General features: G+C 51.3%; 1 protein-coding gene across 1 annotated transcript in view; it reads left to right on the top strand.

Moving 5' to 3' along the window:
- The first annotated feature begins 364 nt into the window (after positions 1-364).
- TBX5 (T-box transcription factor 5) overlaps positions 365-22,483 on the top strand; it is a 38,422-nt gene continuing 16,303 nt past the window's right edge. Inside the window, exons 1-6 of the mRNA XM_030460542.1 lie at positions 365-539; positions 2,325-2,419; positions 5,323-5,442; positions 6,410-6,557; positions 8,807-8,959; positions 17,427-17,518. Coding sequence (XP_030316402.1) covers positions 393-539; positions 2,325-2,419; positions 5,323-5,442; positions 6,410-6,557; positions 8,807-8,959; positions 17,427-17,518 — 755 coding nt within the window. The 5' untranslated portion in view covers positions 365-392. The remainder of the gene's footprint in view (positions 540-2,324; positions 2,420-5,322; positions 5,443-6,409; positions 6,558-8,806; positions 8,960-17,426; positions 17,519-22,483) is intronic.

The raw sequence follows: 22,483 nt of genomic DNA, 5'->3' as shown, positions 1-22,483 counted from the left end.
CCTCATGTCCTGCCAGCCAGAGGGAAAAGTCGCTGTTTACCTTTTCCAAAAGATGCATTTAATAATACCGCCTCCCCCTTCCCCTCCCTCCCACCCCCTCCCAAATCCTATCATCCCTTGCGGGCTGCGATAATAAATAAAAGTCTTTATTTCTCCCTCTCCCAAAGTTAAAGGGCCTTGTTCCCTCCCTGGGCAGCTGGAAGTGAGTCGTGGGGCAGCGTGGGGTTGGTGGGGCAGCCCTGCCCGGTGTCCCAGCTCCTTTCCCACTGCCTCTGTGGATACATATATATATATATTTTATTAAACGTCAGCATTGACTCAGGCGTCTCTTATCTCTCCTCTCTCCCCGATGTGTGCCTGCAGTGGGGGATTCAGTGAAGGAAGCTCGTAACATGGCGGATAGCGAGGAAGGCTTTGGACTCCCGACCACGCCGGCTGACTCAGAGGCCAAAGAGCTCCAGGCTGAAGCCAAGCAGGACACTCAGCTGGGGGCCACCAGCAAGTCCCCCACCTCACCCCAAGCAGCCTTCACCCAGCAGGTATGATCATCTTTCTCAAACCTCTTTCTCTCCCCCTCGCTCTTTATTTTTCCTTTTTCTCCGGGGTTTCTCACTCCCACCCTCCACCCCCCCAAATGTCAGCTCAGCTGGGTGGCTGCTCCTGCTCTGGGAGCTGATGGGTTATTTTAGGCCCTACGGGAGAGAAAAGTGTCACCTGATTGTCAGGGACATGGGCCTCACCCTGCTTTGGTGTTTATTTGAGGTCGTGTTTGAGCGCTTGAACGTGAGGGGGAAGCTGATGCCTGAATATTGGGGTGCGGGCATGGAAAAACACCCAAAATACCAGTGGGGCGCCCGCGTACCCACAGGTGTCCACCCGTGAGTGTGCAAATGTGCACACCAAGAGGCACCCAGACAGCTACGTCTGTGTGGGTGTATCTGCTGGGTACCTAGGAAAGCCTTGTCTGCATTTGTATGGGTATAAATGTAGATGAAAGTATAAATATATCTAATGCCTGTCTGCATTTGTATAGATACATATATGAAAATGTAAATATGAATGTGTATGTATATGCCCCCGCACACAGGGGGGAGTGCAGGCACAGGTACAGCCACACTCGTGCACATCCAGCTCTGCCTGCACCCACCCAAGGGGCCCTGAGGGGCAGGATCGGGGTATCACGCGTGGGCACCCCCACAGCCACCCAGGGGACAGCCCTCTCCGTGGTCCCAGATATCCCCTCCATCACTCCTTGTTGCCGGGACATGAGCAGGGTCCCACTCGAGACCCTCCGGCTGCAGCTCCCGGGGGTTCTGGGGGCTGCTGCAGGCCGGGCCGGGTGTCCCGTTCCCCCCCCCCCCTCGGCTGCTCCTTCCCCTCCCGGGCCGGGCGGTGCTGGGAGCCGGCCCCCGGCGCTCGGCCCCAGCCGGCTCGGGGCAGCCCAGGGCGAGGAGAAAGGCGAAAAAGAAGGGGATTTTCAACCCAAACCGCTTGGCTTTCAGCTGTGGAGCCCCCCCGCTTGCCCCTGGGCAGGTAAAATCTCGGGGGGAGGGGGGAGATGGTGGTGGTGGTGGGGAAACCTCCTCCCGCTGCCGTATCCATCCTGGCGCTGGGGGACACCGTGTGTGTTTGGAAACCGACCCCCCCCACACAGTCCCGAAGCGTTTGGCGGGGTGATTCGGGTCCGTTTTCAGACTGTGTGTGTGGGAATATGTGCTTGGCTTGGGGAGGGGGGGTGTCCACTGTGCCTCCCACCCCGCGGCGGGCGGATGTATGGCCCTTGCGGTGGGGTTTGCGGTGCCCAGCGTGGGGCTGGCAGGGCCCCGCTGCCTTCGTGGGGTGGGGGCTAAACGGAGAGGGCGAGGGGAGCAGAGCTGACACTCCCTTACCACCCCCCCCCCCAGGGCTCTGGCTTCCAGAAGCGGGTGTAAATCGCTCCGGTGTAATCCGGAGGGTCGGAATCTCCTCCGCCTGGCTCCGGAGAGCAGCTGGGCCCAAGCGCTGGGGCTGAGCCGGGAGGATGCGGGAGGCTGGAGCCGGTTCTGGGGGCTGCCTCCCCGGGACCTCCGAGACCTCCAAGGACCCCAGGGCTGAAATTTCCTTCTCCCCAGCTCTGCAAACCCAGGAGCGGGTGGATTTTCCCGGCAATGTCCCGAACTCCGGCCCCCATCGCTCCGGCCTTTTCCCTCCCAGCTTCCCGCCGGGGCCGTGCGGGGCCTCGCCGCCCCCTCCCCGGCTGCCCCCGGCCGGACTCCCCCCGCCCCGCTCCGGGTTGACGGTTTGTGCCTTTCCTTCCCCCCTCCCCGTCCCCCTCCACTTCGCAGGGCATGGAGGGGATCAAAGTCTTTTTGCACGAACGGGAGCTGTGGCTGAAATTCCACGAAGTGGGGACGGAGATGATCATAACAAAGGCCGGGAGGTAAGAGAAAAAAAGGGGGCGGGCGAGGGGGATCACCCCCCCACCTCCGTGGCTAAATCTGCCTTCGTTTGTGTGGGTTTGTGGAGGGGGGAATTGCCTCCCAAAGGCACGGGGGGGAGGGGGGCACGAGTGGGTGGGATGTGTGTCCCGCTTTCCCTGACACTGGGCTGGTCTCATCTGCCGTGTGCGAGCCCCCCTCCCCTGTGTATGAGACCCCCGCCCAAGCGTGTGCCCCCCTCGCTGTATGTGCCCCGGTAGCACCCTCAGAGCCCTCCCAGACCTACCCCGGCCCTGCAGAGAGCCCTCCCTGCCAGGGGACAATTAAAAAAATAAAAATCCCCTGGCTTCTTTCTTAACCAGAAGAGTTAGGTCGTTAAAACCAATCTCAACCCTTTGGAAAATTTCCAGGCGAAATCGAGTTGCAACCACTTGGCCAAAAAAGCTTAGCCTTGTTTTTAGAGGAGCTCGCTGGGCGATTTCTTTCTTATTATTCTTATTATTTTTAATTAAAGGAGCAGCTCGGCCCCTCGGGCGGTTTTGCAGCTCCTCACGGCCGCTTACAGAAAGTTTCCCGTTTATTTTCCGCGCACTGGGGCGAATCTACCCAGAGCCACCTACGCCTCCCCATTTAAAAGTATATATGTGGTCTGAAGCTACTGTTTATGTACTGATCGCGAAGCTGTTTAGATGCCTGGATAGATGTGTCCGCAAATAAATAGCATGCGGGTCTAACTGGGTCCAGACCCACAGTTCTATCTCTGTGTGTTTGTCTGCGTGGGTGTGTAGAAAAATATACAGCCTCGCAAATCCCACTTTATTGGGATTGTGCGTAATCGGTTCCATGACTGGCTGAGTAAACCCGATCCATGGATATTTACATGCCTGAGTTTGAGGCGATTGAATGTTATATTTAATATCTTGGAGGGTTGTTATGCTGCAGAGTGCCCCAGCCAGCGAGACCCGGTAAAATGGGCTCTCCAGTCTCATCAGCAAACTGGGGGCAGAGCCAGAGAGGCTCTTTTCGTTGTGATTTGAAATGAAAATCCTCGGAGGGAAAAGGAAGGAAAAACCCCCTCCACGCCAGGGAACAGCAATAGCTGGGGATTGCAAGGGCACGATGAACACGGCGGAGTCAGGCTTGCGTTTTGCTCTGTCAGCTGATATTTGTTGTGGGCTTCCCAAATTTGCCTGAGCAGGGAGGAAAGGAAAAAATCGAGGTGGTTGTCTAAAGTTTTAGCGAATAGCTCTGGGTCACGGCTCGCTTTCCTCTTGAACTGCGCTGCTGCTGCTGGAAAAATCGGTTTTAAAGAAGGGTCTTGTGTCCGAGGGGACGTGGTACAAAGTGGAAGGGGAGGGAGGCTTATGGGGGTAGGGGTCCCGCAGACCCCCGCAGCCCTAAGGGCTTGGGGAGTGAAGGGACCTCCCGAAAAAAAAAAAAAAACCCAAACCAAATACGAGTTCCCACAAGGAAAAAAAAAAAAGAGGAAAAAAAAAAAAGCAAAAAGCAGCAGTGCAGGCAGGGAGACATAAACCACCTTGCAGAAATTTCAAACAAATATCGCGGTGGACAGAGAGCTCATCTGGAGGGCAGTGAAATCGCCATTTCCAGTGCAGGGGCTCTGGGGCAGACAGGGGATGGGTCTCCTTATTATACAGCTCCCCGTGTTTATTGTTGGAGAAATCCGTGTTCTGGCCGGTCAGGTGTTTTCGTTGGAGTTACTGATTAACCTTCAGGTGGAACTCGGTTTCTTCACCCTTAAAACGGTCAAGCTCACCCCCCTAACGCCCTCCCCTACCCCCCTCTTTCTTCCATGATAGATTTTTTTTTTTCCTTTTTTTTTCCTTTTTTCCTTTTTTTTCCTTTTTTCCTTTTTTTCCCTTTTTTCCTTTTTTTTTTTTCTTTTTTCTTTTTTTTTTCTTTTCTTTTCTTTTTTTTTTTTTTTTTTTTGCCGTCCCCCCTCCCGCTTTTTGCAGCTGAATTAACCCCCATCCCAGCTGCCCTATCACAGAGATAAGAGCCCGAGCCCCGGAGAGGACTTGCAGTATTTTTAGAGGTGTGGGGTTTTTGTTTATGCGTATTTTAAGCCTGAGGCTACATTTTCATCTGCTTTATTTTTAAATATTTGGAAAGCTCGAACTAAAATAACAGCAGTGCTTTAAGTCCCTGCTTTGCAGTAATGGAAAATATTTCGAAAAGCCGCTGTCTTCAGTGTGTATCCGAGAGGCTCCCAGCCTGTCAGGTGCCTTTGCAGAGGCTGGGGTGTCACAGGGCTCTGGTGTCACACCTGAGGGCGTGTGGGCTTTGGGATTTTTCATATCTGCACATAAAGCACATGGGTAGTAAAAATGAAAGTATTTTAAATAGATATTTTAATAGAAATATATAAAATTTTTATTAGTAGTAGTACTATTTTTTTTTTCTGCAAATCTCCCCTCCTTTTCCAGCGGTTTATGTACAGAGGGAAGTTTCTTGCTTCCCAAAGTTCTCACAACAAGATTTGTTCAAAGAAAGGGGGAATCGAAGTCTCGGAGGAACAAATAATAAATAAAAACAAGAATAGCCGCACTGGCAGGCGAGGAGCGGAATAAACCCGCCGGCCTCGTAATTATGATTCTGTCTTGATAAACCACCTTCAGCAGCACCCAAACATCTCCCACCCCCTCGGGCAAGGGTGCACCCTCCTCTACCCGAGCCTTTCGGGATGGTCCAGCTGAGAATCCAGCGTTAAACACCCTGTGTTAAATGATCCCTCCCAGACCCCCGCCTCCTCCTCGCAAACACAAATCCGAAACCACCTTGGAAAAAGAAAAGAAAAAAAATCCCTTTTTCCGCTTTTATACGTATGTACTTATATAATAATAATAATAATAATAATAATAATTTTTTTTTGTTATTTTCATAGGCGTATGTTCCCCAGCTACAAAGTGAAGGTGACTGGACTGAATCCAAAAACTAAGTACATCCTGTTGATGGATATTGTCCCCGCCGATGACCACAGATACAAATTTGCAGATAATAAATGGTACGCAGGAGTGGAGGGGAAGGAGGGGCGGGAGCTCTGGGTCGCGCTTTCCGGGCTGGCCAAACCTAGAGCCCATCCTTGGTTTGTTATGGTGGGGTTTTTGTTTGTTTGGGTTTTTTGGTGTGTGTTTTGTTTTCGGTTTTGTTTCGTTTTGGGTTTTTTCCTGCGAAAGAAGGATGTTGAGCTGCACCTGAGCCACCCGGGATGCTCCCGCAGTCCTCGGGAAAGGCATTCATAAAAATAAAAAAAAAAACCCGTAGTAATCTGGTGCAATTAGGTAACGATAACTGTAATCCTGGTTAACGATCTTGGCTGCCCTCAAGCTGATAGTTGAATGATTATTAAGGAAGGGGATAGCTTTAAGGGAGCTTTAAGGAGTGGTACACGGGCCGTGCTTTGCTCCCGGTAATTAGGGGTGAGGAGGAAGGATGGGGTAAAATGGGGAGAGGGCGAGACCCATCTCGGACGGGAAAGGTGCCAGAGAGCTCAATTCATTCCCCGAGCAGTGTTTGTAAATGTCTTTGCCTCTTCAGCTCAGCGGGACCCTCCGAAACGGGGGTTACCTGAGAGGGAGGGAGCCCACGGGAAGGGGGCGGTGGCGGCAGTGGCAGCAGCGAGCAGGACCTGCCAGAGGGGATGTGTGGGGAGAAAAAACCCACAGGAGGGGATGTATGGGGAGAAAAACCCCACAGGAAGGGATATACGAGGAGAAAAACCCCACAGGAGGGGATGTATGGGGAGAGAAACCCCACAGGAGGGGGTGTATGGGGAGCAGAACCTCGAAGGGGGGTATGGATGGGGAGAAAACCCCCAAGGGATGGGATGGATGGGGAGCAAAACCCCGCAGGAGAGGATGCATGGGGATGCAGGAGCCCACGGGAAGCGATGGGTGGAGGTGTGGGGGAAATGCAGGAGCCCAGGGAGATCGCCCCCCACCCGGAGCTCAATGCCTGTCCCCCCCCCGCAGGTCGGTGACAGGGAAGGCAGAGCCGGCCATGCCCGGGCGCCTCTACGTGCACCCCGACTCCCCGGCCACGGGTGCCCACTGGATGAGGCAGTTGGTTTCCTTCCAGAAGCTCAAACTCACCAACAACCACCTCGATCCCTTCGGACATGTAAGTACCAGGGGTGGGAGAGGGGCACCCGAGGGCTGCCGGGGTTCCCACGCGTCCTCACTGTCCTGTCCCACCCCACGCGTGGTCTCCCCCAGCGCCAGCGAGGCCTTGGCAGTGTCACCCGTGTCACCCGACCCCAAATCGTGTTGTCGCTGGGTTATTTTCTGCCCTGAGGGAGTGGGATAAACCCAAATGAAGGACTATCCCCCCAAAAGGAAACCCAGCCCCCCCAAAATATGGAAGCATAAAGCTAAAAAATAGGTTGTTCCACAGCACTGTGTGGGAATGGAGATCGCGGGTGGGTGAAACTCGCCCGGTGTGAGTGAATATTCAGCTCCCCGGGTTTAATCTCACGGGGGAGTCTTGGGGCGCTCAAGTCTGCCCATTGCCCCCGTGAATTTGGCTACCAGGTAGAATCAATCAGGCAGAATTAGTGGAGGAAATAGGACCCAAAACCATGCGGATCGGGCCATTCAAACAAGAAGGAAAAAAAAAAAAAAAAAAGAAAAAGCAACAATAATCGAAGACAATAAAAGAAAAAATAATTGAAATCCCGCTAGAGCTTCTTGGACATAAAAAAGGTCTTTGCTAGACTCGAGGGGCCGTGAAAACTTGTGTGAATTCTGCAGCCAGGAACAGCCCTCCTTCGAAGGTCTCTAAAGATGCGTGTTCCTCTGAGCAAGCATATATGTGCATGTATGAATAATATATACATACCTATAAAAAAATTTATATATATATATAATTACTTAAGCGCCAATGTGAATCCAGATCCCACCGTCCCTTTCCAAATGCGTATTTTTCTCCAGTCCCATTTCAACACTTCAGGGGTTTTTTTCCAAGTTCTAGTATTATTTTTTTTTTTTTTTCGCTTTTTAATGATAAATCTTGTGCTATTAAATCCCTGCCCACGTGGTCGCCAAGAAGCGGGGCGGGGAGGGAAAAAGGGGGCTGCAGGGCAGAGCAGCCAGACGAGGCTCCAGCCCACCCCAGTGCTGAGCATCTCTTTTTTTTTTTTTCTTTTTTCCGAGCTCTCCTACCCCCCTACAGTTGTGAGGTTAATTTTTATACTTTTCATTTTTGTAATTTTAGTTTAATTTTGCCAGGGAAGAAGCAGTTTGCTTTCCAGGGATCAGGTCCTTCCCCTTTCCTCCTGGGAACAGGCAGGGGGGAGCGGGGTCTCCGCAGCAGCGGAACCAGGAGGAGGGGGATTTTTCCCACCTCCCGGCTTGGTTTTGGGGAGCAGTCCCGGGAGAGGAGAGAAGGGGGAAGGGGGAGTTTGGGGGCCAGGGCCAGGCATCCCCCGCTGCGAACAGGCGGCTCTGGGGAAAAGTCCTTGGAAAGAAAGCGAAGGCGCTGAGGGGACAATGAGGGACTTCAGAGGAGGAGCTGCACCGGGAGTCTCTCAATTAGAGTCGCTGTAATGAAATTAAAAACCATTAGATCGTTCACCGTTGATGTCTACGACTTTCCAGGATGTCAAAGCAATTTGGTTAAACCCCCGGGACGGGGGAGGCGGCGGCGGGGCGCGCTGCGTCTCTCTGTCGCCAGGGTCCTGCAGTCATTATCGTGACCGAGCAGTGTGTCGTCGTCCCCCCCATCCCCGCCACCTTCCCCCGAGATTAACCCGGTACCGAGCAGGGACCGCTTTTTATCTTGAAGACACCGGGTTTTCCTACTTCCCCCTCTCCCTCTCCTCTCCCATCCTCTGCGAGGAAGGGGGGGGGGGGGGCAACGACACGCTAAATCTCCATCCCTCCGCTTTTCCTCCCCCCCTTTTGCCTCTTTGCCGTCCTGGGGGGGGATCCCCAAACCTGAGGAAAGGTTTGGGATGTCCAGGTCGTTGAGGTGATGAGCTGGGAGGTTTTTTTGGGCAATAAAGGGCCTGGAAAAGAGGAGAGGCCCCCCCCCCCCCAGCAGCAGGTTCAGGATGAAAACACTGTTGGGGGAGCAGCTCTGGCTCCTCCCCGGGGGGTGGGGGGGACAGCAACACAACTCCCAAAGCTTGGGGGTGGGGGCAGCAGGTGAGGGTGCACCTTTGCCAACATCACCCGTCCCTGGGAGGGTTTTGGGAGGGTTCTTGTCTCCCCCGAACCTAAATCAGCCCTTCTGGGGAAGACCTGAATTGGGTGAAGATTTTGGGGAAGAGGATGCTAGGACCTGCAGGTTCCTCTTCCTCGGGTGTGTGCGATGCTCTGCTGTGTCCCCTCCATTCCCACGGGATGTCCTCTCCTTCTCTCCTTGCCCAGATCATCCTGAACTCCATGCACAAATACCAGCCTCGGCTCCACATCGTGAAAGCGGACGAGAACAACGGCTTTGGCTCCAAGAACACGGCCTTCTGCACTCACGTCTTCCCGGAGACCGCTTTCATCGCTGTCACCTCCTACCAAAACCACAAGGTGAGGGGCTGGGCCCGTCAGGACCGGCGAACCGCGTCTCTGCTCCTTCTCCCTCCCTCTCTCTTCCCGAGCCTCCCCCCTTCCTTCCCTTTCCCTCCCCTTCCTTCCCTTTCCCTCCCCTTCCTTCCCCTTCCTTCCCCTTCCTTCCCCTTCCTTCCCCTTCCTTCCCCTTCCTTCCCCTTCCTTCCCCTTCCTTCCCCTTCCTTCCCCTTCCTTCCCCTTCCTTCCCCCGCTTTCCCCCTCTTTTCTTCCCACTTCTTTCCCCCTTCTTTTCTTCCTTCAATCCCCTTCTTTTATCTTTTTCTTCCCCCTTTTTTTCCTTTCCCCTGTTCTTCTGTCTTCTCTTCCCCTCTCCCTCTCCCTCTCCCTCTCCCTCTCCCTCTCCCTCTCCCTCTCCCTCTCCCTCTCCCTCTCCCTCTCCCTCTCCCTCTCCCTCTCCCTCTCCCTCTCCCTCTCCCTCTCCCTCTCCCTCTCCCTCTCCCTCTCCCTCTCCCTCTCCCTCCTTCTCCCCCCCTCTTCCCACTCTCCCCACTCTCCTATCCCATTCCCTCTGTTATTCCTGGCTACACACACAAAGCATCCAAACACGGGGCTTCGGGCGGCCCGAGGGGGAATTAGCTCAGCGGGATGGTTCGCTCAGAGAGGAGAGGACCAACCAAGGAAGTTGCCTTTATCTTCTCCCCCTCCCGCATGGGTCAAAGCCTCCTAATCTGGAGGAGGGAGCCCTGCGCTCCCCTCCGCGGCCGGGGCGCTGATAACCCCGGGGCTGGGGGCTGCGGGGGGGCGGGGGGCTGCGGGCTTGGCAGCGGGGAGGCCCTGGAAGGAAAGGGTGGCTCTGTGCCTGAAATCAGCTCCCTGCCTGCTCGAGAAAACAAAGAAAAACAAAAAAAAACTGAAATGAGGTTTTCTTGGGGTGCTGTTGGGGTGGGTTCCTGCCTGCCAGCCCCTCTCCCTGCCCACCCTGAGGGGCTTCTCGGGAGGCTGCTGAGCCCTTGCCTTCCCCTGCTCAGTTTATGGGTTTCCCCATGAAGTGAGGAAGGAAGAGGAAGAAGTGGAGGAAGGCTCAGGGCTGGGCTGTATTTAGTGAGGATTTCCCTGACTGCCCCTCTCTGCTGCCTGCAGACCCCTGTAGCCCCTCTCTACAGACCCCCTGTAGCCCCTCTCTAGGGCAGAGCCCCATGAAAAAGCTGAGTTTCTTTTGGGGAAGGGAAAAAAAGCAAATTCCTCCCCAAATCGCAGAGAAAGCAATTCCTCCAAGTTTTTACTGGTACTTACAAGCGGGTAGGATGGCTTCTTTGCACTTGACAGAACAAAATTGGTTTTTTTTCAAATGTTAGAAAACATTTAACACCCCGGATAAATCCTGGAAATGTAAGTAGGAAGCTCCTAAACCTGTCCAAAATGATGGGGTTTCCTCTGTCCATCAGCTGGCCAGGGAGATGCAGGGAGCATTGGTAGGCTGGAGAAGAAAGAGTGTTTGATCGTAACTAGGGAGAAAAGAAAATACTTCCCTGCCCTTTAAAATAGGAGTTGTTGGCATGACCAGGACAAGCAAACTGAATCCAAAAGGAGTCCTGGCCAAATTATGCTTTAAATTATAACTCCACTGTGGATGCTATAAAATCAGGTTTAACTTCTGCTTGATGGATTCAGAGAAAGAATATAATATTAATAGAACTGGGAGTTAATAAAACAGGACACACTGCTTGCTTTAAAGCTTTCCCTCTGAGAAAACAGGCCCAAGTTTAACTGCTTGCCTTTGAGGAGAAACACAGGGGCTGTTTAAGCAGAAAACAAAATGCCCCTGCAAATAGAGCACAGGCAAAGCAGAACCATGGCAGTACAGTAGTTTGGGAAAAGTGCCATGTTAGGAGGAGCAGGCACATTTGATTGCAAATCAACAACATCTGGGTGATAAGAAATGACATCTGCGGATTCCTCCCTGTCAGAACAGCCCCACTGACAGAGGCAGGAATCCTGACAGACACCACCACAGACTTTACACCCCCCTTACACATGGTACCTACACTTACACACACCCCCCCACACGCCTTCCTCCTCTTGCTGCTCCCAACCCTTGGGGGAACAGACCAAGAGTGGCTGTAGCCCCAAGATAAAGCCCCAGCTGAGCAAGATAGAGCCATAAAAATAAACCAGGGAATGATCTACCCTAAATGGCATCTCCCTCCAGGGAAGGGAATGAAATCTGCAGCTTGCCCCACTGCAGACAGAGAATAATCCTGGGGCTGATGCTGGCTGTGCAGAAGGGGTGACATCCCTCAGCTGAGTCCAGTGCCATGGGGGGGTCTGTTCAACCCCAGTTCAGCTTTTCCCAGCTGAGCCACCACTTGGCAGGCTGTGTTTTCATCTTGCAATGCAGGCTGTGTTTCCCAGTGCCACCAGTGCTCCCAGTCCCAGCAGTCTGTCTGCCTGCCTGTCTGCACCAGGCTCCCCAGGGAGGCTCTGCCCATCCATCCCATGTCTCTGGGCCAGTACACCACCTATTTTTTCCCCCTGTTCCCAGCCATCTCTCACTTCCAGCCATCACCTTTGTGCTGACTTTCCCATCACATTCTGGACACCACCATATTTTCAGACATCAGCTTTTTATACACCTGTGTATTTCACACCTATGGATGCACTAACAATTTATGCATCCACGTTTTATGGTCCAAGAGCTAGGGTAGAGGGGAATTCTCTTCCAGAATTAATGGTCTGGCTCGCCCACAAATGTTTCTGGGTCTGTGCTTGTCCAGCCCATAGAAATACCTGCCTGATTTCTGATCCATCAGTTTATTTCCATAGCACAGCTGCATCTCCAGTGTGGGGCTGGTGTTTATTTCCCCTGACATTTTAGACTGCCTGAAAAGATATTTAAGCACTCTGGGATCCCCTTCTCCTTAGCTCTGCTCCCCAAGAGGAGGCTTAAGCTGGGGAGAAACTTTTGGTAAAGTTTTCAGTGTGGCTGTCAGCAGCTCAGTCGACCACCTGCCCCCCCCCCAGCCTCTGCAACCCTGAAAAAAAATACCCCAGAAATATTGAGGTGTTAAAATAGGTCACATGCACGTTTCATTTCCTTGCCATTTACACAATGGGTGCTTGCAATCAGGTTGGTTCCCAGGTATTAACTTCCCCTGCAGTTAAGGAGCATTTTGCTGGAGCTTAAATCATTGTGTTACTAGCTCGTATTTATTAGGTACTAGCTTGCTGCTTAGGACCAGGAAATGAACCCTAATAGACAGAAATAATTAAGGTTCTGCCCTCACGAGGGTTCTTTCAAAAGCAAGAATTCACAACAATTATTCTCATTAATTTTTACAACCTGCTTTCCCTGTTAGCTGGGCTTGGGCTTTATATTGGTTTCCCCTCCTTGGGATATCCGGTTTTATGCTGATTCCTCCCCCCCCCCCAACTCCTCCAGAAGTTATTTAGCATTCTTGGTAGCCCAAATTCTTTTCAGGAAACCTTAGCCCCAGCTGGGATGCTGTAGGCACCCAGCAATGCCTTGTGCATCACTAGAGCAACGTGGAGAAGCAGGGAAGGGCATTAATCTGTGTAGGTAGCCAGGGGGCTTCCTGGATGCTGAGGTCCATCCCACCCCCAGAAAGACCCCTGAACTAACTAAAAGGGGGTTGTTGAGCTGGTGAGAAGAGGCAGCCTCTCTCCCTGCTCAGAGAAGGAGGGGTGCCAAAGCACTGAGCCCTGGGGTTCACCATGAATCTTCTCTTAATCACCAGGACTTGGTGGCCTCTGTGCAGCCCTGGGTCTCTCTGGGCCTGCAGTGAGTCCTTCCCTCTCTGGAGCTCATCCCATCCCTCCTCTTCAATGCTTAATCCTGTTCCAGACTTCAGTGGGAGAGAGCTTCCTCCAGGATGCCTTGTGTCTGTACCAGTCCTGTCCCTGTGCCCTGGGACAGGCTGCTCAGTCCTGAACCCCAAACCTCTCTTGGTCCTTGATGCAGGCCCCATCCCTAAGTTCTGCACAGCTCCTCTTTCCCTCCAGGCTCACTCCTGACCCACCTCCTTCCCCCCCACCCCAGCCCAAGACTGGGCAAGCTCTCTCTCTCTCTCCTCATCCTCTGTTCCTGGTCAGCCAGCAGCCTCCTCAATGAGCCCCTCTGTCTCACACCACTGCCTCTGACCAGCCATGGGCTCCCAGTCCCTCCCATTTCCTTCCCTGGATTCTGGGTTTGGCATCTTCTCCCCCTTACCAGGAGCCACCCCCCACCCTGTCCCCCCCCTCCAGCTCCCCTGTTCAGCCCAGCCTGCTGCTGGCAGTCTCTGCAGGCACCTTCTCTTCATCCCTTCCTCTCCTTCCCTCTGATCTGCTCTGGTTCCCTCCTCCACAATGGTTTTGTTGGTGCCCCGTGCTGGTTTCCACCTGGGATAGGTGAGAAAGCAAAAGAAAAAACCCTTTCAAGGCTGAAGGGCAGCCTCCCAGTTGCTCCCAGCACAACCAGTGGCAGGGCTGGTCCTGGTCCATCTCTGCCCTGCTGAGCAGGACCACAGCCACCTGCAGGGCAGGGATGAGATGTATCCTCACAGCATAGGGGCAGCTCAGGGGCACTCACCTCAACCTTTAAATCACTAAATGGGGTGACCTAAGTGATTTTTTTCTTACCTCACTCAGGCTTTTAAGCTGTCCAAGTGGGGCAGATTTTCACAAAAAGAGTTCAGAAAGTGAGGATCCTCTCCTTGCAGAACGTGGACTCTCTTTTCCAAAAGGCCCAGCCTTCAGGATAGTTTCAGAAAAGCCTCCAGAAGATCCCAAGAGGGTCAGAGAATTTAGCTGAATTGCTCAAAAACCCCAAAAAACCAAAAAAAAAAAAAAAAAAAAAGGTGGGACCAGTTGAGAGGAAAATAATAAATCAGAAGGATCCCAGGGCAGACAACTGATGTGGAACATTCCAGCCCTCCACAAAGTTTTGTAAAGTTAGAAGCAGCTGAGAAAAGTCTTATTATGGTGACTGCTTGACAAAAAAATAGCACTAACTGATCCTTTTGATCCTGGGCATAATAATGTTCCTGAGTCTGTGGGCACAGGGAATTTACATTCCCATGAGGGGGAATTACATTCCCATATAAACGCATGGCTGGGTGACAAACACAGCAACACCAAAGAGTAAAGCATCTTTCCTTGCCTTAACTAGATGCAAAGCCAGATTTTTATCGTGCTGGAGCTAGAGATGCCACTGGGGATGTCTGAGCAGAAGTGCTTTGTGGTCACTGGGCCCGGAGAAAGGCGAGGAGGGGAGCGGCGCCGGGGTTTCCTTGGGAGCTGTCGCTTCCCCTTAAAGTGAAGATGAACCCATGGGTCAGACAAGCCCTGCAAAGAGTAAACGGGGAAGGCTTCGCCCTGGCAAGCTCCAAAGGGTCTGCAGGAGCTTTAGAAATCAGTGGTCAGATGTGAACTTTGCCATCGGTTCCTTTCAGTAACAAATCCATAAACAAAGCCCCCCGGTTTTCTGGAAGCTGTGCTGGATGGTTCAGCCCTGGGCATTCCGTCCTAATGACCTTGCAGAACGTTGTATTTTTTGTTTTTAATATTATTTTTCAGGATGTTAATTGTCATTTGACTTTCTGACAGCTTTTCCTTCCCCCTTCCCCCCCCCCCCCTTTCCCAAACGAGTCAATTAAGCTGAGTTTTGCTACGGCAAAGTTGATCCTGCAGAAGGTTATTTCCACCCTTTTGTTTGCTTTTCCACTTCTGAAATAGTTTGTAAGTCAGACCCAAACTGGCCAAACAAAATACCTTCTGCAGGCTGTTTTCTTAAGCAGGGATTCACCAACATTTTCTCCATTTTCTCTTTGGCTCTGTAGGGTTTTGTTAAATCTGCTTTGGGGCTGATGCCTGGAGTTATCACCTGGGGAAACTGCTCTGAAAGCTCCTGTGGAAATCCACACCAAATTTAAGACCTCCAACAATCTCTGGTGCCTTCAATCTGGCAGATCTTTAATTTGAAGGAGGTTGGAGCCAGCCCTGCTTCACACCAGGCTTTCTGCCACCAGCACAGACATTGATACCATTGCTTGGAAGGTTTAGGGGACTTCCAAGGTCCCAGCTGATATTTTGTCTGACATTTTGTGACTAAAGGTTTATCAGACAGGGCATTCACCTGAGGTCCTTGAATTAGGGGATTAAATTAACTGGGGAGCTGTGAAGGCAAGGCTACCCTCTGCAGTGCCCTCTGGCATCCTCATCTCCAGCACTGATTCCAGCAGGAATGTCAGGAGATGGAGTTGCTGGTGCAGGAACTTTGGTTGAAGTGCCTTGGGTTAGGATGCCTTGGGATGAACCTGACTCCTTGTACACTCATGTACTGGTGCCAGTGCTGTAAATCCTTGCTCCATGAAGAACTTCACTGGTGGGAGCAAATGGGTTTAGAAGGAGTGAGGACAACTCCTGCATTTAGTGGGCTTCTGGCTGCAAATTGCATAGAAACAGTAAATAAAAAAAAAGAAAAAAAAGTTGAAGAATGCTTAATGTTCATTAGAGAGGTGGCACCATCTCTCTGGTGGAAACTGATAGGCAGTTTCTTTGCAAAATACATGTCTGCTTCTCTAATTATTCTGGGCTTTTAATTATAAAATGCAGCCTGGTGTTACTGCCAGAGGACAGCTCAAATGGCAAATTGGAGAAAATAGACTGTTTGTTCCCCTTTCTCTTTGAAATGTGAAATGTGTGACCAAAAAAAAAACAAAAAACGAACAAACAAACAAACAAAAAAGGCAATGCTTTGTTTTGAACTAAATTAGGTCCTGGTTTAATGGGAACGGCTGCAGGGAGAAGTGGAAGAGTGCTGGGGTCTTTGTAAGAGTTTTGGGGCTGAATTAGGCCCCCAAAAAAGGCAAATAAACCAATTGTCTTCAGGGGAAAATATGCCCTATGGGGAGAGAATAGTAAAATAGTCTGGTGGTGCAGACACCTGGTGGGGTTTGCTGCTGCCCCTCACTGAGCCAGGTTTTTATCTTCACATTTTGGTAAAGAGGTGGGGGCTTGGCTTGGTGAGCATGAACCTCCCTCTGCTCTCCTGCCATTCATCTCATCCTCTGTCCTTCCTGTTGGCCAACTGGGAATAGGAAGGAAGGAAAAGGAAGGAAAAGGAAGGAAAAGGAAGGAAGAGAAGGAAGGAAGGAAGGAAGGAAGGAAGGAAGGAAGGAAGGAAGGAAGGAAGGAAGGAAGGAAGGAAGGAAGGAAGGAAGGAAGGAAGGAAGGAAGGAAGGAAGGAAGGAAGGAAGGAAGGAAGGAAGGAAGGAAGGAAGGAAGGAAGGAAGGAAGGAAGAAGAAGGAAAGAAGGAAGAGAAGGAAGGAAGGCCCAAAAGTTGTTAGAAGTTGAAATGATATTCTAAGAGGACCAAAGTCTGAAGCAGCAAACTTTAAATGCTGAAGGGAGCCAACTTGAGTCCTGCATTAGAGTGTTGAGTCCTGGAGTCGCTGGTACAAGAAAGAGATGGAGCTGTTGGAGTGAGTTCAGAGGAGGCCATGGAGATGATCCAAGGGCTGGAGCAGCTCTGGAGCCAGGGGGAGAGAGTTGGGGGTGTTCAGCCTGGAGAAGAGAAGGATCCAGGGAGACCTCAGAGCACCTTCCAGTGCCTGAAGGGGCTCCAGGAAAGCTGAGGAGGGACCTGGGACAAGGGCAGGGAGTGATGGGACAAGGGCAGGGAGTGATAGGACAAGGAGGAAGTGGTTTTAAACTGGAAGAGGTGAGACTGAGGCAGAATATTAAGAAGAAACTATTTGGTGTGAGGGTGGTAAGACCCTGGCCCAGGTTGCTCAAAGCAGCTGCCCCATCCCTGGCAGTGTCTCAGCCCAGGCTGGATGGGGCTTGGAGCACCCTGGGCTGGGGGAGGGGTCCCTGACCATGGCAGGGGGGTGGCCTGGATCGTTAAGATCCAAATAAATCTGTGATTCTATGCTTCTAACGAGGAGGGAGACAAATACTCCTCCAGGGCATGAGCCTCAGAGGTGGAGTTGCCCTCCAAGTATCTCAGGTCCTTGTGGTTCCCAGGTGAGGGGCTGGCTGGGGGGGTGTCAGCTGCTCTGAAATGAAGGGTAAGCATCACCAGGTCTGAGAGGGAAGGGGTTGACCATGGCTGCACAGTGGTGAGAAAATCCTTGGTGTCTGTGAGGTTTGTTTGGGCAATGTGGTTTTCACCTCTGGTCAGTGCAACCTTTTCAGCCCCGGCAGCAAGAAGAAGGTAAAAAGCTCTAAGAATGCAGATTTTCTCCAGAGAGGAGCTCTTGTGTGTGCAGCCCCAGGTTTTGGTATGGGACAAGCCTGAGAGAAGCAGGAGGCTGTTGACAGGAGATATTTTTCTGTAGAGAGCTGTATAGGAAGGATGTCTTGAGTCCCTGTGTTGTCTTCCCCCAGCCCATCCCTAGGGCTCGGCTTTATCCCACACCATCCCCTCTCTGCCAGGCCATGTCTTGGACTTGTGATGAGCCCCTGGTGTTTCCTCCTTTGCAGATCACCCAGCTGAAGATTGAGAACAACCCCTTTGCCAAAGGCTTCCGTGGCAGTGATGACATGGAGCTCCACAGGATGTCCAGGATGCAGAGGTAACGTCTGTCTGCAGGCTGAGGACCTGCTCAGGACCTCCCCGGCCTTCTGGGCTTTGGTTTGTGTGTCACATGTGGCTTGAGCTGAGCCAGAACTTGGTGACAGTCCCTTCCCTGGCATCTGCTCATGCATTTGATGTCAAGCTGTTGGGATATCACCAGGAATCGGGGCCAAAACCCAGAACTTCCCAGTCTGAGGTGGATGCCTTCAGGGCTGGGATGCAGAGGCAGGACCCTGTGGGTTGTCCTCCTGGCCACAGGGACATGTTCCCATCCAGAACAACCTCCAGCTTTCTGCTGGACACCTCTCTGTGCCTGCCCGTGGCCTTAAAGCTGTTTAAGGCAACAAGAGACTTGGACTAGCTCTGAGAAGCTTTGGTCCCCAGGGTGCTGTGGAAGGACTCTGGGGTGGGTTTTTTCTGAAGGTATTTTCAAGCCCAAGCTTGTTCTGGGGGTAGGTTTGCTAAGGATGCTCCAGATGCCTGTGGAGATGTTGGTGTGGAGACCTGTGTTGTGCTGGTCTCTGGCTTTCAGAGGGTCTTTGGCAGGAGAGGGAGTGTTTTTCTGGTCAGCTCTGGATGTTCAGAGCAGGCGTGTAGAGGTGGGAGTTTCCAGCTGAAGAAGGGAGGTATTGGAAAATGCTGGGATCTGCAGGGCCAGGTGGCCAAAGAGGTCTTTTTGAATCTCAGTTTTGCACGTCAGGACTTCAGCTGAAAACCAAGCCTAAATCCTGTTTAAAAATCCTGTTTCAAGTCCTTTTCTAAATGTCAGACCTTGCTGGTAATTAACTTCATGCATCTCACTTCACTTGGAACTTCTCCCACGTGCCGAGTTGCTTCCCGGTGCAAATGTTTTTCAGGAACTGTGCCATCCCCATGATTATACCTAAGGCAGATGTAGGTGCTCAGTATAGCATTTTCCATCCAGGAGGGCAGAAGTGACTCAGATCCTGCATTCTCTGGGACCAGCAGAGCTGGCAAGATCTTGAATCTGCTGGGAGCTGTACTGGGACCTTCTGGTTGGGCTGTAGGTGGTCCCTGGATGCTGCAGGGATGCTGCAGGTCCTGCTGTCTCTCCTGGGGGCTGTAGTTGGTGACCTGAGTGTGGCTCAGGTGGGTGACAAACACTGCAAACACCCCCCCCCCCAGTGCCCTGCTCCAACATCTTCAGCCCAGTCTCTATGTATATACAACACTTACTCTTCTCCACCTAAATCATCTCCATGGCCTTCTGAATGTGCCCTGTGTTCCCTGCCTGCCCTTCCCAAGGGCAGCTCAGATCCTGGCATAGTCTGTCAATATTTATTTATTTATGGCTGCACTACCACTTGAAATAGCTTCTTCCCACCCCCCCCTGCCTCATGCCAGCCTCCCAGCCTTGACTGGAACTTGAGTAATGATGTCTCCCTGCTTATTTATTTATTTTTTTTTTGTTGCTGCTAAAACCACCCTTTCATTCCAGGCAATGGAAAGGTTTGAAGGTTTACATTCAGCGTGGGGGTTTTTTTGGAGCTGGGGAGGAAGAGAACCAGGGAGGACTCTGAGAAAGGGCACAGCATCTCACCAGCCTGCTAAAAACTGCTTGGCATTTTGCTGCTGGGCTGTGGTTGTAGCTGGGATACACTGAAGAGGAACACTGGGAATACAGAGATCCAACACCTCAGGACCCGGGTTTCAAGCAGGGCTGAAAGGGTTAAAATCCACAGCGTTGACTTTACAGGGTCCTGCCTGATGCTCCCTTCCTTAATAACTTATCCCCTGCACTGCTAGGATGGAAATGACTCTGTACCTTGACAAAGATGGCATTTTTTAAGGGAGAGCAGGATGAGATTATTCTTGTAAAATAAAGACCCATTCAGGGTTGAAAATATTAGACAAATATGTGCCCACCTTTGTGGTTTTATATATATATATATATATTTCTGAATATATCCCAAATGATTTTATATATGTTTTCATAGATTTATGCACACAAATTATACATATAAAAAAGTAAATGGCATATGTGAGATAAAGAAGCATTCAGGCCTGAGTATGTTAGGGCAGCACGACCTGCCTTTGTGGGTTTGTATTGATTTAGCATAGAAATATATATTAAAATGTAATTAAATACATAAAAATATATTTCAGTATAGAAAGGTGTGTGTGTGGACATGTGTAGGGAAGCTGTTTCCCAGGGATGGACCCATGGCAGGTATCAGTAAGTTTATCTTGGCTTTAGGGGAATTGTGTCTATTTATGCCCTTGGAGAAGCTGGTGGGTTGATTTTTTTATTTTTTTAGTGCTATTCTTTCATTACAGATTAAAAAAAAAAAAAAAGCTGGAAAACCCCCCAGGTTTTAAAAACAATGCTCAGCCTTTTGTACTGGAAACTGGTGACCTGATGTTCACCAGGTCACTGATCAGCTCATTAGGGGGTGCAGCCAGGGAGAGAACCAATTTTTTTCCATGCTGATGAACACCTCAGCACCTCCATGTTTTCTTTATTTAAATCTTTTTCTTTTTGCTTGCTTGTTTCTACAAGCTCCAGGCTGGGCACAGAGTGGCTGGAGAGCAGCCAGGCAGAATGGGACCTGGGAGTCTGGATTTACAAGAAACTGAACATGAGCCAGCAGTGTGCCCAGGTGGCCAAGAAGGCCAATGGCATCCTGGGCTGGCTCAGGAACAGCGTCACCAGCAGGTCCAGGGAAGTGATTCTGCCCCTGTACTCAGCGCTGGTGAGGCCACACCTCGAGTACTGTGTCCAGTTCTGGGCCCCTCAGTTTAAGAAGGATGTAGAGGTCCTGGAACAGGTCCAAAGGAGGGCAACCAGGCTGGTGAAGGGACTCGAGCACAGGCCCTATGAGGAGAGGCTGAGAGAGCTGGGGCTGTTCAGCCTGGAGAAGAGGAGGCTCAGGGGAGACCTCATTGCTGTCTACAACTCCCTGAAAGGAGGCTGTAGCGAGGTGGGAACTGGACTCTTTTCACAGATGACCTTCAACAAGACAAGAGGACACAGTCTTAAGTTGTGCCAGGGGAGGTTTAGGTTAGATATTAGAAAGAATTTCTTCACAGAGAGGGTGATGAGGCTATGGAATGGACTGCCCGGTGAGGTGGTAGATTCTCCGTCCCTGGAGACATTTAAAAAAAGACTGGATGTGGCACTCAGTGCCATGGTCTAGCAACTGCTCCGGTGGGTCAAGGGTTGGACTAGATGATCTCTGAGGTCCCTTCCAACCCGGCTAATTCTATGATTCTATGATTCTTTATTTTAATCCCAGGATGGTGAGACACTGGAGCAGTGCCCAGGGGCTCAGAGCAGGTCTGTGGTGGTTGAAGTTTCTCAGCACATCCCCACGGAAAGAGTTGGTGCCTGGGGTTGTCCTTGCACCTTTGGTTGTCAGAGGGTGGGAGGGAAACCAGTTTGCTGGGTCCAAACCCAGTTCCAGGGTGAAGCAGAAGTGGTTCTAGGCGCTGGTGGAGCCTTGGGCTGGGAATTGATCCATTGAACACCTGGCAAAAAGGAGGAAGGAGGAGGGAGCAGGGAAGAACAACACCCATGCCAAGAGTGAGCTCAGAGCGAGGTCTCGGGTGCCTTGTTGGGAACTTTCTCTCCATCTCTCCATCCTTCCATGTGCTCTGGCCAAGCAAAAGCAACGTGCTGGCTGAGTGGCCTCTGGGGACACTTTGCAGAGTGGGTCAGCCCCTCTCAAGGAGCCCCTTTCCGTGGCCTTCTCCTTTGCAAGGCCTCCGTGCTGGGTTTTCTCCTCCTCTTTCCCAGAAGAAAAAGGAATAAGCCTGTCCAGGGAGAAAACTGAATTCAGTAGTGCCATGGAACCTTTCAGCAGCAGATGATTTCCTTCAAAGAGAGCAGCCAGGAGCTCCAGAGAGATCCAAATTCCAGTGACCACCAACTTCTGATCCAGCTTGGTTTTCTCCCCACTGCCTTTCTTCCCAGCGAGTGCTCTGGGAGAACAGGTTTCTGGAGTTTGCAGGTTTCTGGGCATGAGATCAACTTTGTTATTTCCTTGACTTTAAAAAAAATAGATTTAAAAAAAAAAAAAAAAAAAAAAAAAAAAAAAAAAAAAAAAGAAAAGAAAAAGGAAAACGCACCAGAGGAAGCTGTGTAGAGGGTGTGAGTTCTGTTGCATCTGTATCCTGTGGTCACACTGCAATGGAAAACCATAAATCAGGTAACAAATGATGCAGTTGTGATGCTGGGAATTTGAGGCTAAGGATTCCTTCTGGCTCTTCTGATCCTCTGCACTGTGAGAATTCCTTGTGCCTCTGCTGGGAGTTTCTGCCCCTGTGCCAAGGGGAGCTTGGGGTGGGGAGCAGGAACCCACAGAGGGTGAAGTTTATGGAGAGAGATGATGAGGTCTGTGCTGCCCTTAAAATTCCCCATGTGAGGGAGTCAAGGGAGCTGTGCCAACAACCCACAGCTCCTGGGTGATTCAGGGGGGCTGCGTGCCAGTCGTAGCTTTTAGGTTGTTTTGTGTTTTCTTTTTTTCTTGCTGTTTAATCTGTGATGCTGAGAGCCAGCAGGGGAGGAGTGTTTGTGACTCTGGGGCTGGAGCACTGGGAAAGAGCAATTGGGTTAAAGCCTTTAACCAATTTTTGCTAATTATCTGCAACTCCCATTGTCTTCAGTGGTTATTATGGGTGCTGAGGAGCTTCTGGAAGTCTCAGGCCTCAGTGTTCGTTCAAATGAATGCAATTCAGTCCTTGAAGCTTCTTATTGGGAAAGCTTTGGGAAGATGATGAGGTGAGAGGCTGGCTCTCTGCTCCCTTGGTGGGCACCCTGGGCCCTTTCAAAGGGAGACAAAGCTCCAGAATAATCCACTTGACAAAGAGGAGAGGCAGCTTGTTTGGATGTCGTGTCTATGTTTTCTCCATCAAAGATCAGGAGCCATGGTTTGCTGCCTTTGGCATTGACTCCATAGCAAAGGCTCCAAAGGAATTATTCCAAAGATTTCCTGTTGTAACT

Source organism: Calypte anna, chromosome 15 (assembly GCF_003957555.1).
Source record: "Calypte anna isolate BGI_N300 chromosome 15, bCalAnn1_v1.p, whole genome shotgun sequence".
In the NCBI taxonomy this organism is placed as follows: domain Eukaryota; kingdom Metazoa; phylum Chordata; class Aves; order Apodiformes; family Trochilidae; genus Calypte; species Calypte anna.
The sequence above is the reverse complement of the archived record's forward strand: the minus strand, read 5'-3'. Positions and strand labels throughout refer to the sequence as shown.